The sequence below is a fragment of the Chinchilla lanigera genome, unplaced genomic scaffold (genome assembly GCF_000276665.1).
Source record: "Chinchilla lanigera isolate Chin_1 unplaced genomic scaffold, ChiLan1.0 scaffold00030, whole genome shotgun sequence".
In the NCBI taxonomy this organism is placed as follows: domain Eukaryota; kingdom Metazoa; phylum Chordata; class Mammalia; order Rodentia; family Chinchillidae; genus Chinchilla; species Chinchilla lanigera.
Window position 1 is genome coordinate 5,469,468 of NW_004955431.1, and position 27,700 is coordinate 5,497,167.

A 27,700-nucleotide genomic window follows, 5' to 3' on the forward strand; every position below is an offset into this window, starting at 1 on the left:
TCCGCCGCGCGGCACCTGTGCCCGGGGACGCACCCTGGAAAGCTGCGCTTCGCACCTGGGCTCGGCGCTGCCCAGGCGCAGGCGCGGCCGGGTTCCTGCGCCCGGCCTCGGGCGGGGTTGTTGGGGGCTTTGCAGAATCGCAGCCTGGGATGCTAAGCGTCGCAGAACACTTTTTCTTACAAAAAAGAAGCCCGTCCTGGGATACGATGAACTTGAAAGATAAACATTACAAGAGGATCTTCCGGAGGGGCTTGCTGTGATCACTGTAAACCGGGTTTCTGAGCGTAAACTTGGTAAACTTGACCTGCGCCTCTGGAAGCAGAGCAGTGCGCGGCGAGTGCGCCCCGGCTTCCCGGGGAAGCGGCTGCCAGCCCGGGCACCGGGCAGAGCCGCCTCGGCTGAAGGTCTAAATGAAGCCTGTTTGCACGAACAGCTTTGGAATCGGGCTTTCTTCCTAATAAATATTATTCTTAGATATACCCAGGAGCATGTGCATGTTTGTCAGACAGACAGAATTACACTGCTTCTGGTTTTCCTTTTGTTCTTTGGCAAGTCCTTGGACGGGAGAGTAATTCAATTTCTTTTCCGGCAGTTGCGAAGGGTAAGATAGCTGGTTTCAGCGAAAACGCGGGGTTTAAAGTTGGGTAAAGTTGGGATTTAAAGTCATTGAGCATATTCACAGCCTCACCCCACCCTCGCAGCTGGGGTGTATAGACCTTTTTATATGCGAATGTTATGTACTAGCTGGGTTTTTGTTTGTTTTTGCTGGGAATGGAGCGCCTGACCTCCAGCATGCTAGGCAGTGCTCTCCTCCCGAGCCCCAGGTCCTACAGAAATATTTTTAAATGTGTTTAAATTATGTATCTGAGATCTTACTTTCTTCAAACCATTCTCAAGCCAAACATTGTAAGTATCCAGTAATGGAATATGTACCAACATGTTGAAAGAAAATAAGCGAGCAAGGTAGACAAAAAAATGAAAGAGGCATATTATGATTTCCGGGTAGTCTGGCTTATTTTACAGTTCCATTTCTGATTTATAATTCTATTATCACATAATTCAGCGTCTGTCCAGGTTGGTTATTGCGCTTCGGTGACTTAAGGGAGACTTATTTAATTGCCCTACTGCCCGCGTCGCTCCGGAGATCCCACCAGGCTTTCCTAGAGGGCTCACCTGCTGTTTTGGGGCAGGTTTCCCAGTCCAAATTCAGAGAAGGGACCGGATCAAATCTGTGGCTCGTTTTATCAAATCAGAACTTCTTTTTATGTTTGCTAAGGACGGAGGGAGCCCTGTTTATCTACAGAATTACATTTCAGGTCTCTGCTTCTACTTCAGGAAGCGCAGTATTTCCTTTGTAAACCAAAGCTTGCTGAAAGACACCTGATAGAGACACACCCGTTTCTGTCACATTGAGTTTTGGCTTACTTATCAGTCTTCTTAATTCAATTAATTTCTGTTCTTAATTCAGGGATGTAACATATATTTGGAATATAATATACTTCCTTATTAAAAATAATTTTTTTTTTGTACCAGGGATTGAACTCAGGACCTTGTGCTTACCAGGCAGGCTCTTGAGTTGCTGAGCTATACTCCCCTAAAAATAATAGCAACTGTGGAACTGGGGCCGTAGCTCAGTGGTACAGTACATGTCTAGTGTGCATGAGGCACTGGGTTTGATCCCCAGCACCTCAAAAATATTTAACTAGCCAGGCATGGTGGCACACGCCTGTAATCCCAGCACTCAGAAGGCTGAGGCAGGAGGATCGTTGCGAGTTCGAGGCCAGCCTGGGCTACAAAGTGAGCTCAAGGCCAGCCTGAACTGCATAGCGAGACCCTGTCTCAAAAAGACACCCACCCAAAAAAAAATCAAAAATATTTAACTATAAATAATAGTGGGGTGGTAAACATTAAGAAAATACGTACTTGGTTGTGTTCAATAGAACATAGTTTGCTAGATTCCGGTATGAAAAAATTGGTTTTAACTGGCCTGCACCTTATTTTATAGTTGAATAGTCTAGTATTTGTATCAAAATAAGTGCCTTTGCTCATACATCACTTTGGACCGGGAAGGTCTTTCTTGCCCTCCTAGGTGATCTGGGAAGATTGCTGTGTGAATTATACTAGCAATTGGAAGACTGAAAGGAGATGATAATTGTCATTTATCTGTTTTTCTTTAGGCTACACTAAACAAGAGAAGGCAGGGTCACATGGAGTTCACACTGAGTTCTAATATGCTGGGTATCTTTTTCAAAAGTTGGATCGTTTGGATATAAGTCCTGGGAGTCAAGAAATGAAACAATCCAGATAATAACACTAGTTATTAGGGTGCATACCAGGTCAGGGGTGGAGGTGGGGTGGACATACACAGCATAATACTAAGTAAGGTTGGCAGAAATTTAGTAAATTGATCAGTGTGAATGCCAAGCATATAAATCATGTGAAAATGTATTATTCAGATTTGCTGTCAACTTTGATAAAATTAACCAAGTAACAAACTCTCCACTTAAGGATGTCCTATAAAGATAAAGATTTTGGTGTTTTGCAAAGATAATTTTGATCTTGACATATCAGCTTTAATGGAACCAAAGGGACCAGTACAATTATATGTCATCGCCCCGGGAAAAGTAGTGTCCTCTCTGTTTTCCTTTTGATATCACCTAGGAAGTATGACTTCATAGAATAGCCTTGTCATTTCAAAATCGTGTTATATGGAATCATCATTTTTTGAGTTCTAATTTCAGGTGTTTTTGAAAAAAATCACAATTTGGCTGTGAAAAAGGACATGAGGAGACTAAAGACTTGGGATTTTGCTGATCAGAATGAAACCCATGTTGAAGGACTTTTCAAATCTGTTGCTGGTGGTGCTCTGTGACTGTGGTGAGTACTGTGACTATATTGTATCCTGTAGGTACCGATAAAGAAACACACATACGGGGCATAGAAATGCATTCGTACTGATGATCTTTCGTGGAGGATGCGGGGCAGGGTCATTGGTGCCTTTTAAACCGTGGCCTTGCAACTCTGAGTTCTCTGAAAGTGATTCATAGTTCTGCATAATTGATTCAAATTTTACTTTAGTGTATTTTTAATTCTTAAAAAAAACCCTAACAACCATTTTAAGTAATTGGAGAATAGCACGTTACCCTAAATTGTCTTTGATTGATTTCCCAGTATTTCAGTGTAAGTCATTTTATACCCACCCACACATAAACACAACACTAATTTTTTTTTAATGTATTCTATAAGATTTCACTTGATGAGAGAGCTTTACTGTTAGAGTACATTTGGAACTAGTCTGAACTTCTCTCCCTCCCAGTTATGTACTTAGACAAGTTTCTTAGTCTCTTTCCCCCTTAGTTTAGCACTAACATCGACTTCACGGGGTCGTTACAATAAAATAAAATGAAGACTGTGGGATAGCTGAGTACCTGAGCATAGAGTAGGTGCTTAAAGTTAGTTCTCTTCAATTTGTTCCGACTAGAAACTCAATTTATTTCTCAGTTTTATGCAGCTGCTGAACTAATAGAGTCAACAATATGACATTATTGCCATTACAGTCCAGGGGTCAGAGAATTCTGGTTTGTGTACTATCTGTGGCATAGCTAGTGAAATGGAACAGAGCATGGGTAGTTCTTTTCATCCAGTAGATCTCCTTTCTCAGACTTCCTTTTTAAAGAAGTTTATTTAGGTAAGAAGACACTTGCTTTAAGAAAAACCAACGTGGGATTCATTTCTTTTAAAGTAATTTATTACTACTTAAAAACAGATTGCTCTACATTTAACAGCCTCCTGCAGAAATTATTACTTTCTTTGATTCATAATGATAAGATACCAAAAGCATACAAAGATGTTTGTTAAGTGCAAAATGCCTTACTTGAATATAAAAATAAAAGTTGAATGAGCATAAACTAGAGCACAGAAGGTGAGTACATAGGCTACTAATGGAAAAGAAGGTATTTTCATAGATCTGTTTTTCTTCTTTATCTCCCTTTGGTATGGAAAAATATGTCATTACTGGTTAGTTTTTTTTAAATCAGCATACTTGTATATAGACAGTTTATTGTAAGTAAATACAGAAATGGAGAGAGGGGATGTTGAGGAGTGCGGAAGTCGGGTTGTGGGAGAATCAGATGAAAATGTCTGCTTGAGTGTAGAACAGGCGCTCTGGAGGACACCAGCGAGCCCTCCCTTCAGTGCACACCTCCTACTTGCTGGCGATTGCGCCCATCAGCTGTATCTTTGCTCTCCATTTCCATCTGGTCATGGGTCTCTCTTTCATTGAATGGTTCCCATCAAGTTAGAATCTGATCAGCCCCATCTTTGTGATTCACAGTAGATTCCCATTAATAAATGAAGTGGCATGCACCTCTTAATCTTAAAATGCATTCTAAACCATCCTGTACCCTTCAGATTCAAATTAACAGGACTTTGCTCTTAGTCTTAACTCCTTCCTTGGGCTGTAGTCAGTGCTGGATCCCTTTGGCCACTAGTTCACAAAAGGTGTAAAAGTGGCTCTGAACAGCAGACAAGCTACACAGGAATCAGCCACTTTCCAGACACAAGAGAATATCCATCTTTCTACTCTGTTTTGCCTAATTGAGAAAAAACAAAATGATTCTACCCTATTATAAATTTCATGTAAGTAGTGATCAAGTATTCAAGTCTATCCAAGTTTTACATATTTTGTTTCACCTCATCTCAAATAAGAAATAGGATGCAGAATAAATAAGAATAAATATTTAAGAATGCAGAGCTAATTAAGAAAAATAGTCCTGTGTGCCAATATATCCATGTGTTGTTTCCAGTAACCATCGATTGAATACATATAAGGGTATTTTGGGCTACAAGTCCAAACAAAAAAATCATGAGTCCCTTTGGACATATATAATATGTGATATGTAATATATGATATATTATACATGGGTGAGGTATATGTAGTAGAAATAATAAGATCAGAATTATTCAAGTTATTTTTAAACCAAAGGGTGCTGCAGTCCCCTAAGTCTAGAATCATTTCTTACCCAGCCATGGACCAGCTGATTGTCTCATTGCCAAATTCTGCCTCCTTTGATGTATGTTTGGATAGGATTCAAAACAGAAACGGGGATTCTTGTGTGTTTGTTTTCTTTGTACTGTTCGCTTCAGCTGCTCTGCTGGGTCTCTTTTTAAAAGGTATGATTGACCCTAACTGTATGATACTCAGGAGACTAATAGTCATCTGTCCTATCTAGGCTATCACCAGTTGCTGTAATGACATTAAAATTGCCAAGGAATTTGTACCTCACATAAATAGAAAGCACAGTTCCTTTATTGATAAAAGTTCCCAAGTTCGTGTCTTGAATGTTAGACAATCACTTTGAAGTAAAGTTAAGGTTCTTAAAGTCTAGAGCAGTTTTTCTTGTGTCATTCAAACCAGGCTTCCTCTAATTTTGTTGTTTATCCCTTTCCCCCAAATACCTAAACACAAGAATATGATTAAAATGAGAAATATGAGGTATTGGATTTTTAACCCAAGAATTGTTATTCTAGCTTCATAGATTTTCATTGCGTGTGTGTGTTGAATGTTGTGAATAATTAATTCATTATTTTAAACCTCATGAAAGGTGGTGATAGAACAGAACCACTTAGCATGGAACAAGCTCAATGCCCAGCTCCCGGAAGCTGTGTGCCATTTACATTTTACGTCATCCATAGCTCTGTTCTGACTTCTCTAGTGTCTGAAATACTGTTTTCATCAATGCATCTGTTTCTAATGCATCTTCTAAACACTAATTCTACCCATTTCAGTCCTTGGAGAAGCTGAATATCTTCTTTTGGGAGAGCCTGGCCATGTAGCACTAAGTAACAGCACGGTGTCAGTGGATTTCCAGTATTTGGATGGTGCTAACGGGACCCTGAGGAATGTATCTGTCCTGCTGCTGGAGGCCAACACTAATCAGACTGTTATCACCAAGTACCTCCTAACCAACGAGTCCCAGGGAACACTCAAGTTTGAGTGCTTCTACTTCAAGGAGGCTGGTGACTACTGGTTCATCATGACTCCAGAAGTGTCAGACAACATTACTTTAGTCCCTTTGTTGGAGAAGAGTGTCTTTCTTAAAGTGGAGTGGCCCGTCTTCCATGTTGACTTGAATAGGACGTCCCAGGCAGCAGAAGGCACCTTCCAAGTAGGCCTTTTCACCAGTCAACCTCTATGTCCATTTCCTGTGGACAAGCCCAACTTGGTGGTGGATGTCATCTTCACCAACAGTCTCCCTGACGCAAGAACAAGCCCTGGACAGCCACTGGAGATAAGAACCAGCAAAAGGACAGAGCTCACTCAAAGTCAGTGGGTTGAGTTTGGCTGTGCACCTGTGGGGCCAGAAGCCTATGTCACCGTGGTGCTGAAGCTGCTTGGCCGAGACTCAGTGATTACTTCTACAGGACCCATTGACCTGGCCCAGAAATTCAGATACAAATTGTCGATGGTGCCAGAGCTCATGTGTGAGTCTGGGGTGGAGGTGACGGTCCTGCCCCCACCATGTATCTTTGTCCAAGGAGTGGTTACTGTCTTCAAGGAGGGCCCCAGACACCCTGGGGAAGGAACAATTAAGCTGGCTGAAAACAGCTTGCCCCTGGGAGAGAGAAGAACAGTATTTAACTGCACTTTGTTTGATATGGGAAAGAATAAATATTGCTTTAACTTTGGCATTTCAAGAAGCCATTTTTCTGCAAAGGAGAAGGAGTGCATGCTCATTCAGAGAAATATAGGTTAGTATTGAGATTTTTAAACATTTGAAAATAAGATTAGCATCCTCACGTAAACTTCTTAGGTAGAATTTAAGTGAACCTCAGGTGACGTGTACCTTCATTTTAATGGTTCACTCTTCATCAATTGGCATTCCCTTCATTATCTGAAAAATTAAAGAGTACAGTCATTTCTCAGTATCCTTGGAGAAATAATTCCAGAATGTGGGCATCAAAATGGTGCAGTATTGTGTCTAATTTATATGTATCCTTTTGGTCGCTTATCTTATAATAACTAATATAATGTAAATGCTATGTAAGTAGTGGTTATACTGAACTGTTTAGGGATTAATGGCAAGAATAATAACGACAAGAATAAGTTTAGTATAGGGCTAGTGCTGTAGCTGAGTGGCACAAGCGCCTGCCTGGCAATTGCAAGGTCCTAAGTTCAATTCCCAGTACCCCCCACCAAAAAAAAATCACAAGAATAAGTTCAGTACAGACATTTTTTTTGTCTCTGAACACTTTCCATCCATGGTTAGTCGAATTTACGGATGTGGAGCCTGTGGGTGGTAAAGAGGGGCAGCTATACTTACACATAGATCCGCATAATCTCTTTAGTTTCAGTTTCCCATCCAGAAAAGAGGAATAATAAAGTATCCACCTCAGAGAATTATAGGGATTAAATTAAATAAAAGTAATGTTCTTCAACATCAGACCCATCCATTCCTGACAGCGTGGAAGAAGTGTCATTCCTCCAGTATCAGATCAACACTCCTGCCCATTGTGGAGCTGGCATAGAATTACTCAATAAATTGTAGCTATGCTCAGATTATGTTCTTTAAAAATCATATTATTGGGGCTGGGGATTTAGCTCAGCGGCAAAAAGCGCCTGCCTGGCAAGCGCAACGTCGTGAGTTCGGTTCCCGGTACCGAAGAAAAACCAAAAAAAAAAAAAAAAAACATATTATCACATCACATAGTAAGTCGATGGCCGAGATTATTGGAATTTATATTCAATGACTTCTGTTTTGCCTGCTGGCTGAGTGTGTCTGGTCTCTTTTAAGTCTTTTATTATAGGAAGGAAGCCACTTTAGTGAGAAATGGAAGGACGATGTCTTCGTGGTCTGTGCTCTTTGTGTAATGCAGTGCTGAGATTGAACCCAGCCGTGTGCATGGTAGGCGAGTGCTCTATCACGGTGCTAGCACCCCTTCTGCCTCGGGCTGCTCTGTGCATCTCTTCCCCTTCACCCTGGTGCAAGCATGGTCTTATAAGTGGTTTAATTGGCAGAGATTTTCTGCCGCACTCACCAGTTACTCTTATCTTCACCTCGCTGAGCCCAGGGCGCTCTGACTGACTTTCTGTGACCACAGGTGTTTCTTGCTCTGCCTACTTCCTCTCTTTTAAAGGTCCCTTTCCTTCTACTTTCTCCCCTTCTACCAGCCGCTTATATCCGCCTCTCTAACCCACCTAGATTCCGCAGCCCATCCCTTCATCACCCTCACCAACATCCTAACTTCCTTTGCCTCGTGGTCCTTTTGTTGCACAGATCAGGTCTCACCCTGGCTTCATACTAATCCAGCCACGTGCCCGCTGCCCGCTGCACTCAGACAAGGTCACTCTCAGGCTGACTGGGGCCACCGTGGTGGTTCATGCCTCCATCCTCAGCTGGGCCTCCGCCTTACCCAGCAGTCGTCCTGGCCAGCTCCTGTTCCTTCCTGCTCTGCACAAGAGCTCCTCGATGCTTCTTCCACTCATCCTCAACCCCTGCCTTGTGGTTACCTCTCAGAGTGGACTCCTGCACATAGGGCAGCTGGAAGCCAGTAGGTGGGACTCCGCACCCTCCCACCAAAGGTCATATTGTGTGAAGTTATAGAGTATGTGTATAAGGTATATATGAAACATAAATGAATTTCATGTTTACACTTGGCTCCCGTCCTTAAGATATCTCAGTATATACTCCCAAATCTCAAACATTTCTGGTGTCAGACCCACCCTCTCCCCTTCTTTTCTGTCACCGTGGAAGAAGTACCATTCCTCCACTATCAAGTAAAACCTCCCTTCCGCTGTGGAGTTCAGCCCCTCTGTTCATTTCCGGAATCTTCTATTAATCATTCTGTCCCTCTCAACCCTTATCTTTAACACACCCTTATAAGAGCTCATTCCCTTCAACTTTTAAATGCATTTAATTTCCTTATCTAAAAACAAAGCAAAACCTATCCCTCACTCAGCCTCATATTCTCTCCCAGACATTATTTGCTCGTCTTCCCTTTATAGCCCAGCTTCTTGAAAACATTTGATTACACTTTGGAGTTGATTTCCGGCTCACATTCACTTCTCAGCCTGCTGCAAACTGACTCCTTCCTGCAAACGCTCCCTGAATCAGTCAGCAAATGCATTTCAGGTCCCCAAACCCAGGACTGCTTTGCACTAGCCTTGCTTTTGTGGTGCCACACCCATCTCGCTTCGTCCTGCATGATGTCTTTTGCTGGCTCGGTCCATCACCTTGTCTCATCCCTTAGCAGTGGGCCATCTTCTCTCTTCACGTGCTTGCCAGGGGATTTCTGTCCCGATGCTGACGAGTCCAGTTGGGCATCTGTCTCTCCCCTGCCCTTGCATGCTGAATAGCTGGCATCCCTCAGCTGTCACTAGTGCACCTCAAAGGCAGCACATGTGGATTGCACTTGTCCTACCCCCTAGCTGAAGCTTCTCAGTGTGGGACTCCACCGCCTGCCTCACTGGTCAAAGCAGAAACTTGAGTCTTGCTTGTGTCCTTCACGCCTGTGTATAGTAGGTCACCGAGTCATTTGGCTTTTGTTGTTGTTGTTTTGTTTCCTTTTTGTCTTTTGTCTTGAGGGTGTCTGACTCTACTTCCTCCCAATTCCACAGTAACACTTGGTATAAGCCGTCCTCATCCCTTACCTGGACTTTTGCAAGCATTCTAATTGATTCTCAACTTCCATTTCATTCTTTGATTGCAGCCAGAGAGAGTATTTGAGATTCAGCCAAGCTGAGGCTGTTCTGTACTTAAAACCTTTCAGTCACCTGACTTGGCTTGAGGGTGGAACTCCACAAGGCCCTCAGTGTTCCAGCTGTCCCCTCTTGCCAGTCACCATTTCTTTGCTGGGCCCTGGAACACCTCCCTCCCATCATCCCCTGGTTAATGTCTCCTCCGAGGCTGCACTTGCATTACTCCTCTGCCCCGGACTGGCTGACTTCCCTTGCCCTAACGTGTTACAGCATCCTTCAGTTCCTCTTTCATGGCATTTATCACTTCTGCCATGTTAATGTTCTTGTTAATGTTAATTTTCTTGTGAATGTTGTCTTCCCCTTTCCTAACCCCCCTCCAACATTGGGGAAGCTGATTTGGTGGCAAAACTCAATTTATGTGGGCATTAAACTGTTATTAGTCAAACTATTAATGGTCTTTATTTAGCCTGCCTGGTTTGCCTGACACATTAATAGTTGCTCAATACATGTTTTAAAAAGTGAAAATTGAACTCAGGTATGGCTGGCCTCAGCTAGGTATTAGGAAAACAAATTGAATTAATTTGATGACCCAAGATATTCTTGTCTTTTCAAAAGAAGATATATGTACAAGGAAAAAATTCTGACTGGATTTAATGGAAATAAACCAGGAGAAATCAAGACATGTGGATCTTTGATTAAAAACATTTGGGGCAGGAGTGTCATCTTAGTGGTACTCCAAGCCACTGGGCTTTTTACAGATGTTCCCAGCCAGTGTCAAACAAACAGCAGCAGCCCAGGAGAGATTCTGGAAATGGTCAGAACAGGGAGTGGTCCTCTGCCCAGGCGGAGAGTGGTCAGGGGCTCCCTATGAGCTGCTCCATGCAGCAGCAGCTACACACATCCAAACTGCAGGACCTACAGCAGTAACCGCAGGAGCCAAACAGATTCTCTGTGTGGCAGGCCCATCTTGACTCTGATTGTTCTGCTAAAAACAACTTGTAATAGGAACCTTGGTGCCTTCTTTGGTTTTTAGTATACATTGGACAGCTGTATTCAAAAATCTGAAATCCACAGTGTTCCAGAATCTGAAAACTTTGAGCACCAACATGATGCCACAGTGGAAAATTATACATTTGTCTTCATGTGACAGGCTGCAGTCAAAACACAGGTACACTAAAGATATTGCGTGAAATTGTAGAGTATGCGTATAAGGTATATATGAAATATAAATGAATTTCATGTTTACACTTGGCTTCCACCCTTAAGATATCTCAGTATATACTTGTAGATATTCCCAAATCTCAAACACTTCTGGTGTCAAGCATTTCAGATAAGGGATATTCAACTTGTATGTAAATTTACAACTGAATGGATGAATTGATGTATTTTCTTTTTTTCTTTCTTTCTTTCTTTCTTTTTGGTCTTTTTTGAGACAGGGTCTCAATATACAGTTCAGGCTGGCCTTGAGCTCACTTTGTAGCCCAGGCTGGTCTCGAACTTGCAATGATCCTCCTGCCTCAGCCTCCTGAGTGCTGGGATTACAGGTGCCACCACACCCAGCTAAAATGTGTTTGTGTGTCTTTTTTTTTTGGTACCAGGGATCAAACTCAGGACCTTGCAGTTGCCAGGCAAGCATTTGTGCCACTGATCTACATCCCCAGTCCTTTATTTTCTATTTAAGTTGACAGTTCTGATCAGTAACGACTTTTTTTTTTTGAGAGTCTTACTGTGTAGCTTGAACTGGTGGCGATCCTCCTGGTTCAGCCTCCCAAGTGCTAGGATTACAAAGACTGTCTTTTATGCCAGATGCTATCATTCAGGGGTCTGCTGTGACTCGTGTGAACCACAGACTGAATTCTTTGTTAGTTCTTTTTGAAAATGGAATAATGTGTTTTATATGTTTTCCTCTTCTTCCAGCTATGGTCTTAGAGCCCTATCACAGTACGTAAATAACAACTTACAACAAATTTTGGATATTGCCCAAAGTGACTATTGATGACCTTCACAAGGTGATTATTTTGCCCTAGGCAAAGTTTGAAGTGCTTTGTGATTACTAACCTGTTTAGTCCCTACAGTCCTACAGTTGAGTTCATTATGTTGTCTGTTTTATAAATGAGGAAAGGGAGGCCCAGAGAGGCTAAGTACTTTGCCTAAAGTCAACTGTGGTTAAATGGGAGAGCCACAGCACACCACTGTGTGGACTGTGAGTGGGGGTGTGGCTTAATGGTAGGGCAATGGCCCAGCAGGTGTGGTAACTTGGCTTTGATCCCCCATCAAAACAAACAAACAAACAAACAAACAAACAACAAAACCAGATAGAGTATCTTGACAGTTTGCTTTTATTACTATTTTATCGTTGCATTCCATACAATCACTTATCATTTCCTACATTAAGCAGTAAAAAGGTTTGAGGTCAACTCACTGATTCATCTTGAGCTGCCCATCCTACTGGAAGACCTATAACCACTTAGGAGTCCCCTGGCCCAGGCTTAGGCATAATTTATTCAGTGGATGTAAGCCTTGTTCTGTGCAAATCTGCACTGTTTATCCTAGGTGCCTTTGCTCCTGCTGCTACCGATAGCTAGTCACGTAGCTATTTCACATGTGTGGAATTTTCTTATAAGCATGTTTTGTTTAGTTACCTTGGTCTCTTGAACAAAATGTCTTGCAGATGTGAGTATTTCATAGGCTTTATTCCTTCAGCTAGTCTTGGAGGCAGAAACAAATTTCCCTCTTCACATCCCAGACAGTTAATGTCCTTCATAATGACCTGAAAGGCATTTAATGTGGTCAGACAGGTTTGATATGTAGCATGTGCACGTGAATCGACATCTTCACAGCACCTAATAGAATAGCCTTTCATTCATGAAGAAAGACTTTTGGGAGTGTTGTCATCTTGCTTTTCGTTTCTAACATATGAACTATAGTCCTCTCATGAGTTCCCATTTTACCAAGTTTTTTGCACAGAGTTACTAGAAGAGATCTTTAGGGGTCAGATGCTTAAGGCATTTAAAAAAATCTGCCTAGTTAAATTTGGCTATTGCTTTATTGAGTGATTTCCTGTTTAATTAATTTGATTTAGAAATAAAAAGATGTAGCTGTTTAGTTTAAATGTTTGTTTTTATTGTTAATTATCCTATGAATCATGACTTTACTTTCAAGGGAAAAGGATGCATCATTTTTAAATAGTATTTTTTGACATTAAGACTCAGGCTTTTTTTGAAGCTGATTTTTTTTTTGTGCTCTGTAAGGGAATTTTTGTTTTTAGTTTGACAAATTTATATATTTATTTTTTAAATTCGTGCATTTAAAGAAATTATATATGTATGTATATATATACACACACATATATATGTAAAATATACCACAAAAAAAATTCAGAAAGAATAACAAGGGAACTCTTAGCTTTTGTAATTCTTCCTTTTGTGGTCTTAAATATAAGCATGAGAAAAGGATAAACTATATATTGACTTAATTTTCAGTTTAGACTACAGCAGGGGGATTTCCAGGAGGTTTTTCAAAACTAGATCATACTAGTGTGTACAGAATCTTTCCTATAAGATTCCCAAAGCTTTTCAGGCACGGGGCTTAGTGTCTGAGCAGCTCTGAAGCCCTGTGGACAAAGCCGGCTTATTGTTCCACAGAAGAGGAGCCACATGTGATTCGGGAGGCACAGAACCAATGTTATGTTCAGTTGGACCTCTGCATGGAACATTGTTACCACACCTCAGTTGATGTTGGTCCAGAATATCACTTGTAATGCTCCCACTCATGTGAAAATCCTCAGAGCCTTTTAATTGCTTTAAAGAACTCATATTCCATGACTCACTCCAAAGATTACGCCACTTGGCTCCCCTGATAATGTAGCTGCCCTACACATTTTCCTTGTGTTTTTGTTGTGCTTTATATTTATATACCTTTGGCTGCATTAGAAATTTTTGTCCATGAAAGGTGAAGAGAGTCTTTTATGCAGAAGATATTTTGATGTTTCATGTTGGCAAGACCTGGTAGGACTTGGGTTTGGATGGGTGCTGATAGAGAAGGAACTTAGGCAATTTCTTTGTAGGGAACCATTCTGTTATTCTATCTGGCAATGATTTCATATCTGCTTGGAAGATCAATTTGCATTTATCAATCAATAGTGGTTGTTTGGCTGGGGGTTGTTGCTCAGTGGTAGAATGCTTGCCTAGCATGTACAGGGCCTTGGGTGTGATCACCAGCACCACAAAAAGCAAAAACAAAAGGCAGTTTGGGAAGAGTTTTGTATCTTGGAGTTCTGTTGTTAGGCAGATCATTAAGACTCCCTGTTAGAATGACTCCTTTGTTATTGTGTTCTGTACCTCTCTGTCCACGGTTCTGCAGTGTATTTTGTCAGGTAATAATATAGCCATTCCAGTTTTCTCATATGTTCACAAGATACATCTTCTATCTTTTTACCTTTAACCTCTATGTGTCTTTACATGTCAAGTATTTTTTTAAAGTAGTGTATAGTTGGATCATGCTTTTTAAAACATATCCAGTGTAGTATTCTGTTTTTAAATTGGTTTATTTATATTTAGTAGTTCCATTAAATGGCTATTTTAAAGTGCACTATTTTGCTTGATTTATATTTGTTCTGTCAGTTCTTTGTTTTCTTTCGTCTTTCTTCTGCGTCTTTTTTTTTGTGGGGGGGTGGGGGGTATCGGGAATGGAACTCAGAACCTTGCACTTGCCAGGTAGGTGCCTATGCCACTGAGCTATATCCCTGGCCCCCTCTGCTGAATATTTTCAATATTTCTACTGAATATTTTTAGAATTCACTTTACACTAAGAGTTTATTGTCTATACATTTAAGATGTTTTTAGTGGTTGTCCTAGAGTATACAACTTTACCCTCAGTCTGCCTTCAAATTTCAAATATTATTTTGCTCCACATATAATGTAAAACCTCTAAGTTTGAATAGTACTCTCCAGATTCACCTCCCTACCCTACCCTTTTGCATTGCTGAGACAATCCAGAGCCTTGAACATACTAGGCTAGTGCTCTACTACTGAGCTATACCCTCAGCCTTCTACAATTCTTTGTGTGATAGTTGTAAAGGATTTTACTTCATACGTGATATTAAAAACAATAATGCATTGCTACAATTCTAGTTGATGCTGTCAATGACATTTTAGAGCATTTAAAAATACGAAAAAATGGATTTAATGTTTACCCTTATACATGCCATTTCCATCATTCTATTTCTTTTTATACATGCTTTTGTCTACTATCATATTCCTTCTGCTGAAGGATGTCTTTTTAACATTTCTTATACTTGAAAGTTTATAGTGAAGGCTTGCTGATAATCCTCTCAAGTTTTTATCTGAAAAAGCCTTTATTTTCAAAAGGCTTTTTTTTTTAACTAGTTTGTTTTCTTTATCTTCTCAATAGTGCTACTCCATTGTCTTCTGACCTGTATAGTTTCTGATGAGAAGTCAGCTGTAATTCTCAGCTTTAGCCTTTGTATCATGTCTCTACCCTACTCCAGCCAATACAGTCTTCCAGACATTTTTGTTTTCAGAAGCTTGAGCATAGTGTCTAAATTTTTTGTTTTACCTTTTCTATTTATCCTATTTGATATTTTCTGAGTATCTTAGATCCATGCTTTAGTCTTTCATTAATTTTTGAGAATTTGGATGTTACTCAATATTTGAACATTATTCAAATATTTCTTCTATCATCTCTTTTCCTCTTGGGATTTCAATTACATGTACAAAAGACTATTTAATATTGTCCCACAGTTTCTCAGTCTATTTAGTGTTATTCACTCTCTCCCTTTTGTTTTAGTTCATTTTATTCTGTTATAACAGAACACCTGAGATTGGGCAGTTTATAAAGAATAGAGATTTATTTCTTACAGTTCTAGAAAATCAGAAGAAGTCCAAGGTCAAGGGTCCTGCAGCTGGTGAGTACCTTCTTGCTGCCTCATCCCAGGGACAAGATGGAAGGGCAAAAGAATGCATGCCTCGAGCACTTTTATAATCAGCATTAGTCCATTGATGAGGGTGAAGCCCTCCGAACCTAAACACTTCCCTTTACATCCTGTCTCCCAACACTGTTGCATTGAGGATCTTCTGACATGAGCTTTTGGGTAGACATACTCAACTCAGCACTTTTTGTATTTCAGGTTGAGTGATTTCTACCTGTCTTAGTTGCTTTTCTTGTTACCAAGACAAAATACCTAACACTCAGAGTTAAAAGAGGAAAGATTTATTTAACTCACAGTTTGTAGAGGTTTCAGTCCATAGTCAGTTGGCTCCGTGGAAGGGTAGCATGGAAGAGGGACATCAGAGAAGATAAACAGTCCATGTTAAAGCAGGGCAAGCAGAAGGCAGTAAATGGCAATTAAATGACAGGGGACCCCACAAACCCTCTTTGGGTCCCTGACATTTTATCTAGGCTACCTGCCCTTAAGGAATTAGCATTCACATGCTGGGTGGGGGACCTTTAGTCCTACTCAGAACTATGCCAAACCAATCTGTGCACTAATTTAGTAACTACACCCTTGACCCTATTTACACACTTAATCCCAGCATCACACACTGTAGATCCAACCATGTGAGGCTTTGGGGGGAGGAGGGAACATCTAAACATAAGCAATAACACTACCTTTTTAAATTTACTATTTCTTTTATCAGATGTATTGTATCTGTTATGAGTCTGCAGAAGGGATTTATCTGTTACTGTGTTAGAACTTTTTAAGTTCCAACATACTCATCTGATGGTTCAGTTTACAACTCTGATGAAAATTTTAATCTGTTTATGTTCATCTTATTTTCTTTTTCCACAGAAGTCTTTAACACATTAATCACAGTTTTAAAATTTTCTTTCTTATAGGCCTAATATCTGGGTCATATCTAAATCTGGTTCTCTTGATTACTTTGTCTCTTGATTGTTTTCCCCCTGGCGTTTTTGGGTATCTCATAATTGTTTGTATCTTGTTTGGAATGGTAGACCCTGAGTTAACCCTGGAAGTGGGTAACTGTACTCCTGTTTTTTGTAAGTCTTTAGTGCAGGTATTGGGTTAATGTAGTAAAGAATTGAACTGTTTGTTTTTTTTCCTGTTGCTACAGCTAATCTGTTCATCACAGATTTTGGTATTTTCTGTTGTTACTTTGTATTGAGGGTGGGCATTGAATTGCCAGAGGGTTTTTCTCCATGTGTCTGTTCCACCTTCACCCCTACACATTAGAGGTTTTTGCCTCTAGCTTTCTGTCTCACCCAGCACTAGGCTGTTATTTGTTACTTGATAGCCTGGTGTGAGGGGAGGATACACCCTTGTGCTGGTTCAACCTCAGTCTTGGGCAAATATCATGTCCCTGCATTTCAGGGATGGTACATTCTTGATAAACCTGTCTCTCTCCAGTGGTAGAAAACCTTTAATAGTCTGGGACCAGGCGATTTCAGGCTCTTCTCCAAAGGCAAAGGAGCTTTTCTTTTTCCATTCCAAGCAGTAGTTGGTCTGAACTGACGCTTCGTAGGTGACCGGGCTTGCTGCCTTTTCCAGTGGGTCAAGCTGTCATTCCATGCGAAAGATGGGGAAAGGATATGGGTGAGGCTTTACGTCTTTTCTGCAGCGATGTCCCTTTCCTCCTCACGCTTCTATCATGAAGAGGCTTTGTTGGTTCTTACCGCTGCCCTTAGTCCTTCTGGAGAGCATTGGGTGAGCTCCCTGGAGAAGAGCCTGCATGTGGGTACAGTTCCCCTTGTTATGTCTCTCGTAGGACTTTTGTGTTCTCATTGTAGTCCACACTAGGCTTTTATCATTACATTTCTAGTGGGGCTCTTCTTGCCAGCTTGTGTGGGTGGGCCCTGGAGCATGTCCCAGGGAAGCAAATGTTATATCCCCTCTTTCCCGGGAGGAGCCTGTCTTTCTTTATATCAGAGGCTGCTTGGTTGTCCTGTGACCTCATCTCTCTGGTGGGCTCTAGGAAGGCTAAGATTTTATCAAATGTGCAGCTTTTCTTTAAGTTTAGGAGTAACACTACAGCTTTCTACATCTCTGGGAATGTTCTTAATTGGCTTTTCAAGGCCTGAGATTTGAGTTTTGCTGTCTCATATAGGTGCAGTTAAAATACTGATTCTCAAATGAGCTAGCATTAAAAGCATGACTTATGTCCTTGCAGAAACTTGGGGACCGTGGCAGCCGTGGGGCCCGTGTAGTGCCACATGCGGGGACGGTGTCAGAGAGCGTCGCCGTGCGTGTCTCACTTCCTTCCCCTCCAGACCTGGCTGCCCTGGAACGACCTTGGAGACTTCCTTGTGTTCGCTGGAGGAGTGTCCTGGTAGGTATTCTTACTTCCTCTGGGAGCCTCTCCTCAGAGCTTACAGCAAAAGGATTACTGAACACAGACTTACCTGAGAAATACCACTCTGAGTTCAGGAGTAGCTTCATTACTGCTCTGTGACTGCTGTTGGTTGTTCCAATCCTGTGTTCTTTAGTGTGTCAAAGACTGGAGGTAGCTGGGAAACCAACTTGGCAGTGAGGTGAAGGCCATTAACGCCAGAAAAGAGGGAAATTGCAGTGACGTGTGTCTAAAGATTCAGACATGTTAAATAATTTTTACAATACAGCGGTGGAGTGGAGAGGAATTATTTCTTCTTCCTAAGATTTGTTTTGTTGTTATTTCTACCTGTACTTACCCACAAAATGGTGGACAGATATTTTTTTCTTAACTCCGCCCCGTCACCCCAAAGAAGCCCAGTGAGACTATATGGACCGTTAATTGTCAAAATGGGGCAAAGCACCCTGTCTTTCCACTTGAGGGGCCTACATTATTCTTTGCCCTCCTCTCCAGCACATCCCACCTCTTGCTGTATAACCCCTGGTTAGTTGGCTGCCTGCTGTGGCCCTGACCCTTAGATAATCTAAAGGCCCTGTTAATTCCTATCTTCTCTCCAATTCCAGATTGAAAGGCCATCCTAGTTCCTTGTCACTTTGAGCTCTGGAGGAGTTTGGTGCTCATCTTTGGATTTCAAAGCATCTTTTAGCTTGCCAAAATGTCAGACACCTGGCAATGTTGCAGTCAATGTTCCTACCTGTGACCTTAGAAGATCTTTCTTGCTGTTTTGTCTTTCTAGCCAGTCCTATAGCCATTATTCCCTTAGTTCTAAAATTTCAGGAACTTTATTTTGTCTTTTGTCTTCTATTGTAGCCTCAGGCTCAGGCTCGACTCCCAGCCCTCAGTCAGCCTGTCTTCTTTCACGCGCGCCAGACCCCACTCTGAGTCCATTCTTTCATCAGTTATACTTGGTAGTGCTTTCTGAGGCTCTCATCTATGTCTGCTGGTTTCTTTGCAAATCCCCTTCACATTTCACAGCTCCTTCTGTGTGCATAACTTCATTCAAATACACCTTTCAATTCTGGGATGGCATGTTGCATTAAGATAGTTCACCCAGAGTTCTATAATACACAAGTGAGTTTAAAATCAATTGCCACTGGCTTCTGATGTCCTTTTAGAACAGAACACTATTAGCCACCAGTTGACCACCTACATGCCAACACTTTAAATATGCTCTGTCATTTAAATCTCACACTGATTCTACAACGTAGGTATTATTATGCTGGGCTCAGGTCTTGAGCATTTTTGTAAATACCTTGCACTTATGAAGTAGATATAGCTGACCTTCCATACCTGTAAGTTTTGCATTTAACCAACCATGGATAAAAGATACCCAGACAAAATGTGTTTCTATGTTGAATGTGCATGACTTTTTTCCTATCATTATTCTGTAAACAGGGTATAACAGTTACATAGCATTTACATTGTACTAGGTACTAAAAGTAACGTAGAAATGAACTCAGGATTTGGCAGGGTGTGTGTAGGGTACTGTGCAAATACTGTGTTATTGTATAGAAGGACCTTGAGTATAGGGCTCCTAGAACCAAACCTCAGAAGATACCAAGGGGTACAAGGGATACATGTGTACTGTTGTCTCCATGATACAGGCAGGACTCTGGGGCAGGGGAGGCAGATGGCCTGGCCAAGGTCATGCAGTGAGGAATTAGGTCTGCAGTGATGGTGAACCTTTTAGAAACTGAGTGCCCAAACAACAACCAAAAATCCACTTAGTATTGCAAAGTTCCAGCACAGCAATTAGACCTGAATACTGGGATTTTAGTATAGAAAAAACAACTGTTATCTGATGTCGGCCGCTGGGGCGACTTGGCTCATACGCTGACAGAGAAGGCTGTGTGTGTCCTCTGTGGCACGCATGCCATAGGTTCGCCACCACTGAATTAGGGGAACTGGAGCTGGCTTTGTTCTAAGCTGCTTGTCTTGAGTGCTTTGCCTTTATGCTGGGTTTCTAGGAGAGGCATCTACAACTGGAATTAGCAGTCATTTCTGAGGAAATGTGATCATATTTCACAATGTGGGATTTTAATCCTTTAATGCTGGGTGGGATCTGGAAACATAAATTATTAATGAGCAAGAAAGTAAGTGCTGAAGACACCCCTGCTTTTACTCTAAGTGGGCCTCAGATAAATGCTTAAGTAGGTAAAAATGATCTTTTCTTCCAAGTCTTCCCTTTTTTCCTATTCCACCTATTTTCCATTCCTCGGAGATGTAAAGATCTATGCATCTGCTGCTTAACATCAGGGAATGAACAAGCAAAGACCAGATGAGGCAGAGATGGGTCAGGCTGGCAGGTATTGGGTTTTTCTCCAGCTATGGTTTTTTGTAGAGCCAGCTAGAATAAAAAGAGAACAGAGGTGCGAGAACAGCTCTTGACGTGTGATAGCAGCGCTGCTACCCACTGTCATCAGCACCACCACAGATAAAAGAAGTGATAAATCAGGGTCTAGTCTTTCAGCATGCAACTGTTTTCACTTGGTTAAGAGTTCAGAGTTTTGTTTGGCTTTAGAAGAATGCTTTTATGGCCAAGTTCTGAGTGTAGCTCTGTATTAATTTTGTCTCTGTTCAACATGAGAGTGGAAAAATCCAATTTCTATGGTATCCATGTTTGACCAGGTGGAATATTGATCATTTTGATATTATATTTTAAAATAAAGAATGAATCAATTAACTAGACTAATGTTTATTGAGTACCAACTATGTGCAAGTTACTATGACGGATTGGGAATATATTGATAAGACATGTCCTTGACCGGAAGGGGCTTATGATATAGTAGCCCAGAAAGTGCAAACACAGGTATAATGCACTGTACAGTGTAGGGCCCGAAGCAATAAAGTTTTCGACAGCTTGGTACAGAAGCTCGCTGTGGTGATATCCATGCTGGAAATATCTCCAGTCTTGGAGCAGGTGGTTTTTGAGCTGAAGTTTAAGAGGTGAGAAGGTGCCACCCCAGTGAAGGAGGTAAGCGAAGGGTGCAGTGAATGACTTGGAAGAAGAAGGCACAGAACTAGATCTGGAGAACTGTAAGTAATTCACTGTAGCTTGAGAATGGAGTGCCAGGAGGGGTGGGAAAACCAGGCTAAGACAGATTGTCAGGGACCAGACTCTGAGGGGCCTTGAAGGTTTGGATAAATGTTCTAGTCTGATCTCTGGCTGTACATGTAGAGTGCAAGGTGGAAGAGTAGACATGGCAGAGAGAAGCTATTGAGTTTTGGAGTAACACATATGAAAAATAAACCACTGGCAGTGGGGCCGCAGGAAGGGAAGGATGCAGAGACTCTGGACTTGGTGGCAGTGGCGAGACAGGCAAGAAGGAGGAAAGCCCGCCTTCTGTACCAGCCGCTGCATGAACTGCAGTCCCCCTGCCCCGGGACTGGGGGTATCTGAGGAGGCACAGGTTCCAGGGGAAGATGACGAGTCTTGGGCTTGATGAGATGGAGGTCGTTGAGGCACATCTCCCCGCCTTCAAAGCTCATGTGCTTCTCTCTAAATTACTTGGGTCTCGACACTGAAATCAAGAGGGAGAGAGAGCTTCAGGAGGCATCTCATGCATGCCAGCGCTGCAGGATATTCAGCTATTAGGAAGTCATTAATGACCTCGGCGGGAGCTATTTCATTGGGATCCTGGGGGCAGTTGGCAGTAAACATCAGTGATGACGTGGGAGCAATGTGTCAGCAAATGTGGGCTCCTCTTATAAACATGCCTGGGAGAACAAGGAGTGAGATCTGGATTATGGCACTGTGAGAAGGCTGCAGAAGGTATTTTTTTTATTTTGAACTGTTTGCTGCTGGGGATTAAACCTGGGCCTTTGCATGGAGTCACAACTCCCAGCCATGCCCCCTGTTTTTCTTTTTGTTTTTTTAAAAATAGGGTCTTGCTAAGTCACTATACTGCCCAGTTTGGGCTTGCATTTGTATGATACTGCCTCAGTCTCCTACATGCTGGGATCATAGGTGTGCTGCACCAATCCTGGCTGAGAAGGTTTTTTTTAAAGTGAAAAGAGCTGAAACATGTTTCTATGCTGGGGTGAAGGAGCAACAGAGAGGAGAAGCTGGGATAATTAGGACAGAGGGATGATCCGTTGGAGAAGGGTGAGCATGAGTTGTTTGCCTTTTCACGGGGGAAACTTGTCCCCCTGATTGTGTGAGACTCAGCTAAACGGAGGCGGGGCTGCTGCTAAGTTTGTCGGGGGAAGGTTGCAGCAGAAGGTGGGGGGCGTAGTTTTCTGATGGCTTTTTTTGTATGAGTGTGTGTGACCTACCAGATTGCTAGGGAAGCAGACTGGGTAGGGTGCTTAAGGAATTGCTGAAATTGAAAGCAGGCATTTTAGGCAACAGAAGAGAATTCACCTGCGTGGCCAGTCCTTTGGTGGCTTCCCTCACTTTGTTTAGAGACAAAGCTCAGGATTAGAGAGAGTTGAGGTGCTGAGAAGAAAATGGGTTCAGTGATGGACGATAGATGAGTTGTTTATGGACAGAGGTAAGGCTGGGAGGCAGCTGGCAGATTCAGAGAAAAAGCAGGGTTGGAGAATCTCAGCGAGGCTGAACTATACTGGAAGGGAGCCAGACAGTGAGCTGTGAAGGGTGGACCTTCAGAAGAGGGGCTGCTGCAGACCCTGGCAAGGTAGTGCAAAGTGGACTGAGGGACTCAGCTGACCGGGCTGGCCCTAGCTGTGGGGTGGTGAGGAAGGCTGGGGCCCAGGTTCTGTGGTGACTGACAGATGTCAGGAGTTTGGGAAACAGCAGTGTTGGAGGAGGAGCAGAGTAGTCTAAGCCAGGCATGGTGGCACATGCCTATAATCACAGCATTCTGGGAAGTTCAAATAAGAGGACCTCAAATTCAAGCCCAGCCCGGGCAACTTAGCGATGTAGCAAGATCAGTATTAAAAAAAAAAGTCAAGAGGACCAGGGATGTAGCTCCTAGCAAAGGCCCTGGGTTTAATCCCTAGTACTACACACACACACACACACTCACATACATACCCCCACAGTGGTGTAGGCAGGCATCAAAGGAGCAGAAGCCTCATGTGGAGGGGAAGGTGTGGTGGTTGAGTATGGCTGTGGGAGTGGTTGGGAACACACCCTGGTGCTGACCCTGGTTGCTCCTGGAAAAGTATATGTGGCAGCATTTACCAGGAGGGGTCAGGGGACCCAAGGGCTCCTTTGTGGAAAAGCCGGAGATGTGGAGTTTGTTCTCAGGTGTCCCCTGGGGTGGAGCAGAAAGGTGTGAGGGAGGCTGCCAAAGGACTGGCCATGCAGGTGAACCACCAGGCTGCTGGTGATTGGACCTAGCCCTTGGCGCCTGCAAGGGCTTGAATGGTGTACAGAGAGCAACGGGGAAAGAGGGGTGAAGCCAGGTGACATTAGCTGACCTCAGGTATTTCGGTGGTAATAAAGGCGGAGGCTTCAGGTGGCATCTGCATCTCGATGACTCATTTTGCGTGTGTGCTGTCAAAGCCGGTGCTTGATGAGTCATTTTGAAGACTGCAGGGTAAACCCGTCTGAGAGCAGGGAAGATGAGGCAAAATTAACACCACTCAGAAGGTGGGAAGGGGAGTGGACAGCTGAAAATAGAAGAGTGAGAAAGCAGAGGCTTTGGTGCTTAGAAAGGTGGCTCCTGGCTTGCAAGAAGTTGTATTTTATTACCGGCAATCTATTCGCATCAGGTTAACTGATGTGTAAATTTGGGCATAACCAACCTAAATCACTTTGCATTTGGAGTTTTATAACTTGGTAAGAATTTTCCCATACGTCTCTCACAGGCACACGTAACTGCAGACGTCCTGTGGGTAAATTCTGAAATGTGAAAACCTTGGATTTTACCTTGACATTTTTACACACTGCTTCCATGTAGAAAGTTCCAGAAGAGACTCAGCAGGGTGCTGAGCACAGGAGTCTCTTTGTGGCTCTGCTGGCTGTCTCCTGGGGTGTGTCCCAGATTTTTCAGTGTTTCCTCTGTACTGGAGACTTTATTTGGCTGCAGCTGTCCGGAGAAAGCCATTTATAAGAACAGAAATCCCAGTCCTTGTCTCTTTTCCTCCTTCCTTTAACTGTTACACTGATTAGAACAAGGAAGCCCAAGGCCCTAAAACTTTGCAGAGAAATCGGTACAAAAGAAAACATTTGTTCCTCTTCTCCTTTTTTCTTTCTTGTTGATTTTATTGGTACATTTTAATGATGATCACATCCCTCAGGGAATTGGTATCAGTACGTAATATATCTTGAGTCTTCTTGTGTCCTCAATCCCTCCCCCAATCCCCTCTTCCCCACCTTATTTACAGAAGCTTTGTTTCCATTTTTTCCCTTCTATTCTTTTTCTTCTTTTCCCTTACTTCTTTTCTCTGTCCTTCTCCCTTGTTCTCCTTCCCACTTGAACATTTTCTTCTCATTCCCCAATATCTACTGTCCACTTTGGGACGCAGCTATTCTCCTTCTTGGTATCTTCCCAGAAGAGTTGAAAGCATCATTCCACAGTGATAGACGCACATCCATGTTGATAGCAGCACAATTTGTAATAACTAAATCTTGGAAAAAGTACATATGCCCCTCAGCAGATGAATGGATAAAGAAGATGTGGTTTTTTTATACAATAGAGTATTACTCAGCCATAAAGAGGGATAAACGAGGCATTTGCTGGTAGATGGATGCACCTTGATACCATACTCTTAAGTGAATAAATCAGACACGCGTGTAAATACCGCCTGTCCTTTCTCTCTTTGTAGCCATCCAGCCATCCAGCCCATCTTCTCTTCCACCAGAGGGTCCCGTGAAGTCCAACAACATCGTGACTGTCACAGGGATATCTCTGTGCTTGTTCGTCATTGTGGCCACCGTACTCATCACGCTGTGGCGGAGGTTTGGCCGGCCCCCAAAGTGCAGCACCCCTGCTCGACACAACTCCATCCATTCCCCTGGCTTCCGGAAGAACTCGGATGAGGAGGACATCTGTGAACTGAACGAGCAGCGTGGGAGCTTCTCTGATGGGGGTGACGGGCCCGGGGGGAGCCCAGGGGACACTGGCATCCCTCTGACCTACAGGTGCAGCGGGCCGGTGACTCCTGAGGATGATGCGTCTGGCAGTGAGAGCTTTCAGTCTAATGCACAGAAGATCATCCCCCCTCTGTTCAGCTACCGCCTTGCCCAGCAGCAGTTGAAGGAGATGAAGAAGAAAGGTCTGACAGAAACCACCAAAGTGTACCACGTGTCTCAGAGTCCCCTGACAGACACTGCCATTGACGCTGCAGCTAGCCCCCCCTTAGACTTGGAAAGCCCAGAAGAAGCAGCGGCAGCAGCAGCAGCAGCAAACAAGTTCCGGATCAAATCCCCATTTTTGGACCCACCTGTGGTGAATGCCGGGGAAAGGCCCCCTTCCAGGCTGGATTTCAGCATGTCTCAGGCCAGCTGTGCCGTCAGCCCCAGCCAGACCCTGATGCGCAAGTCGCAGCTGAGGCACATGGCAGGCAGGGGGGCCTCTTCTGAGAGGAACCATACCAGGAATTCCCACTTCAGGAGAACAGCCAGTTTCCATGAAATCAAACAGGCCCGGCCATTCCGGGAGAGAAGCATGTCCACTCTGACCCCACGGCAAGCCCCCACCTACAGTTCTAGGACTCGGACCTGGGACCAGGCAGAGGACAAGTTTAGGCCTCCAAGTCGAGGTGCCCACCTGGTTCCCGAAAAACTGGAATATTACCAAGGAGCAGGTGGAACCTGTGGTCCATTAAGCCCTGTCCCTAAATCCTACACCATGGGGCAGCCCACCAGGAAACAAGACCTGGCCGATCGTCAGGCAGGGTTAATGGCAGGAGCTGAGAGAACAGAGCCTCACAGAGCTCGGAGGGGACCATCCCCCAGTCACAGGAGCATCTCAAGGAAGCAGTCTTCCCCCACCTGTCCCAAAGATAGTTACCAGAGGGGCAGTCCACTGAGCCCTTCTCAGTGTAGAAAAGACAAGTGTCAGAGCTTCCCCGCGCATCCTGAGTTTGCCTTCTATGACAACACGTCATTTGGCCTTTCTGAGGCCGAGCAGAGGATGCTGGATCTCCCAGGATATTTTGGGTCAAATGAAGAGGATGAAACCACAAGTACACTTAGTGTGGAGAAGCTGGTAATCTAGACCAAGAATCTGCCTGAGATTTTTCATGACTGGGGTCCCTTGCCTAGGTTGTGATAATCCGCTGTTCACATTGTTCCCTGGACTTTTGTATAACTGCTTGTACAAACTCTTGTAGGAGTGAATACAGGGAGGAAGAAGATCACACAGAGGAGGATATGTGTGTGTATACACATGTTTTAATTATTAAGAAGAAATTATTTATCCTGAACTTTCCTTTTGTTACCCTATTTCTATTGACTTATTACTAATAACAATAATAAAATTTAAATAAAAGCAAATAGGACTTGGTCTGTCGCGTGAATAAGAAAGATGACAAGATGTGAGTATGATGTACTTTGAACCCTGCCCTGACAGCTTCCCACTTAAAGCAGAAATCTAGAAGCCTCAAATACTAAAGGCTGCAGTAGAGTTAACTTGGTATCACAATTCTGAATTGTAGTTTTTAAAATTATAAATGCATAAACATTTGAATCCTATAGGGGTAGCATTGAATAGGTTTCATAGTTTGGCTGATTAAATTAATTACAACCATTGGCCCACTAAGCTACCTAGAAATGGTGATCCCACAAGATAATCCAGAAGAACTTTCAGGCCAGCATTAGGTGCAGTCTTAAATGTTTTTTAATGTAATGAGTCCACATGACTTGACATAATTATGTGAATTAATTTTGCTTAGATAATGTAAGAATGTGATTGTAAGAGTCTCTCAGTTGGTAAATCAAGAGAAGACTTTGCCATCATTGTGCTATGAAGATAGCAGACATTTTTTTTATTTTAAAAATAAAAGGAGGAAAACATTAACAGACAGACAGCCTTTTACAAAATAGCAAAAGAATAGTACAGACAATACAGAGTTACAAAGTGGTAGGAAATTAACAGTGCTTGTTGTATTACATATTGATATCTTCAAAGTGGTTTCTCATGAAAACAGATATAGACATGCAATATTGATCAATCAAGGACTCATTGACAGTTTCAGCAAAGAAATAGAAGACAGTAGAACAACTATGTTAACTATCCTGTATATACATACATACATAATTTCTCCTTCTTTCCCTTCTCTTTTCCCACATCCCAGTTGCCCTTTACCCTTGAGTGTTTTCCTATCATTTCACAATGTTTATCATACCTCTGAGTTTAAATTAACTCTTTCAGGTTTTACACTAGTGAAACAATGCAGTGCTTGCACATGCGGGTCTGATTTATTTCACTTATGAGTATGGTCTCTAGTTGTGACCATTTACCTATAAAGGCCTCAAGTTTATCTTTCTTTATAGCTGTGTAATATTCCATTATATAAAAGTACCACAATTTTCTTACCCAATCCTCAGTGGATGGACATTTGGGTTGCTTCCACAATTTAGCAATTACAAATTGTGCTACTATGAACATAGGTGCACATATATCACTGTGATATGATGTTTTTAGATCTTCTGGGAAAATACATTTGAATACAGTTCTTTCAAGTTTTCTCCAGTAGCAGAAGGGGGATAGCTGGGTTGAATGGG

The 27,700-nt window shown here is 42.6% G+C and overlaps 1 protein-coding gene across 1 annotated transcript; it reads left to right on the plus strand.

Annotated features, from left to right (window-relative positions):
• Positions 1–2,741: 2,741 nt before the first annotated feature.
• Thsd1 (thrombospondin, type I, domain containing 1) lies at positions 2,742–26,470 on the plus strand (the record flags this gene model as incomplete). The annotated part of the gene is given in 4 exon segments (XM_005387630.2): positions 2,742–2,877; positions 5,788–6,750; positions 17,845–18,003; positions 24,799–26,470. Coding segments are annotated over 4 exon segments (2,574 nt in total). The 3' UTR covers positions 26,193–26,470.
• Between the last annotated feature and the right edge of the window lie 1,230 nt (positions 26,471–27,700).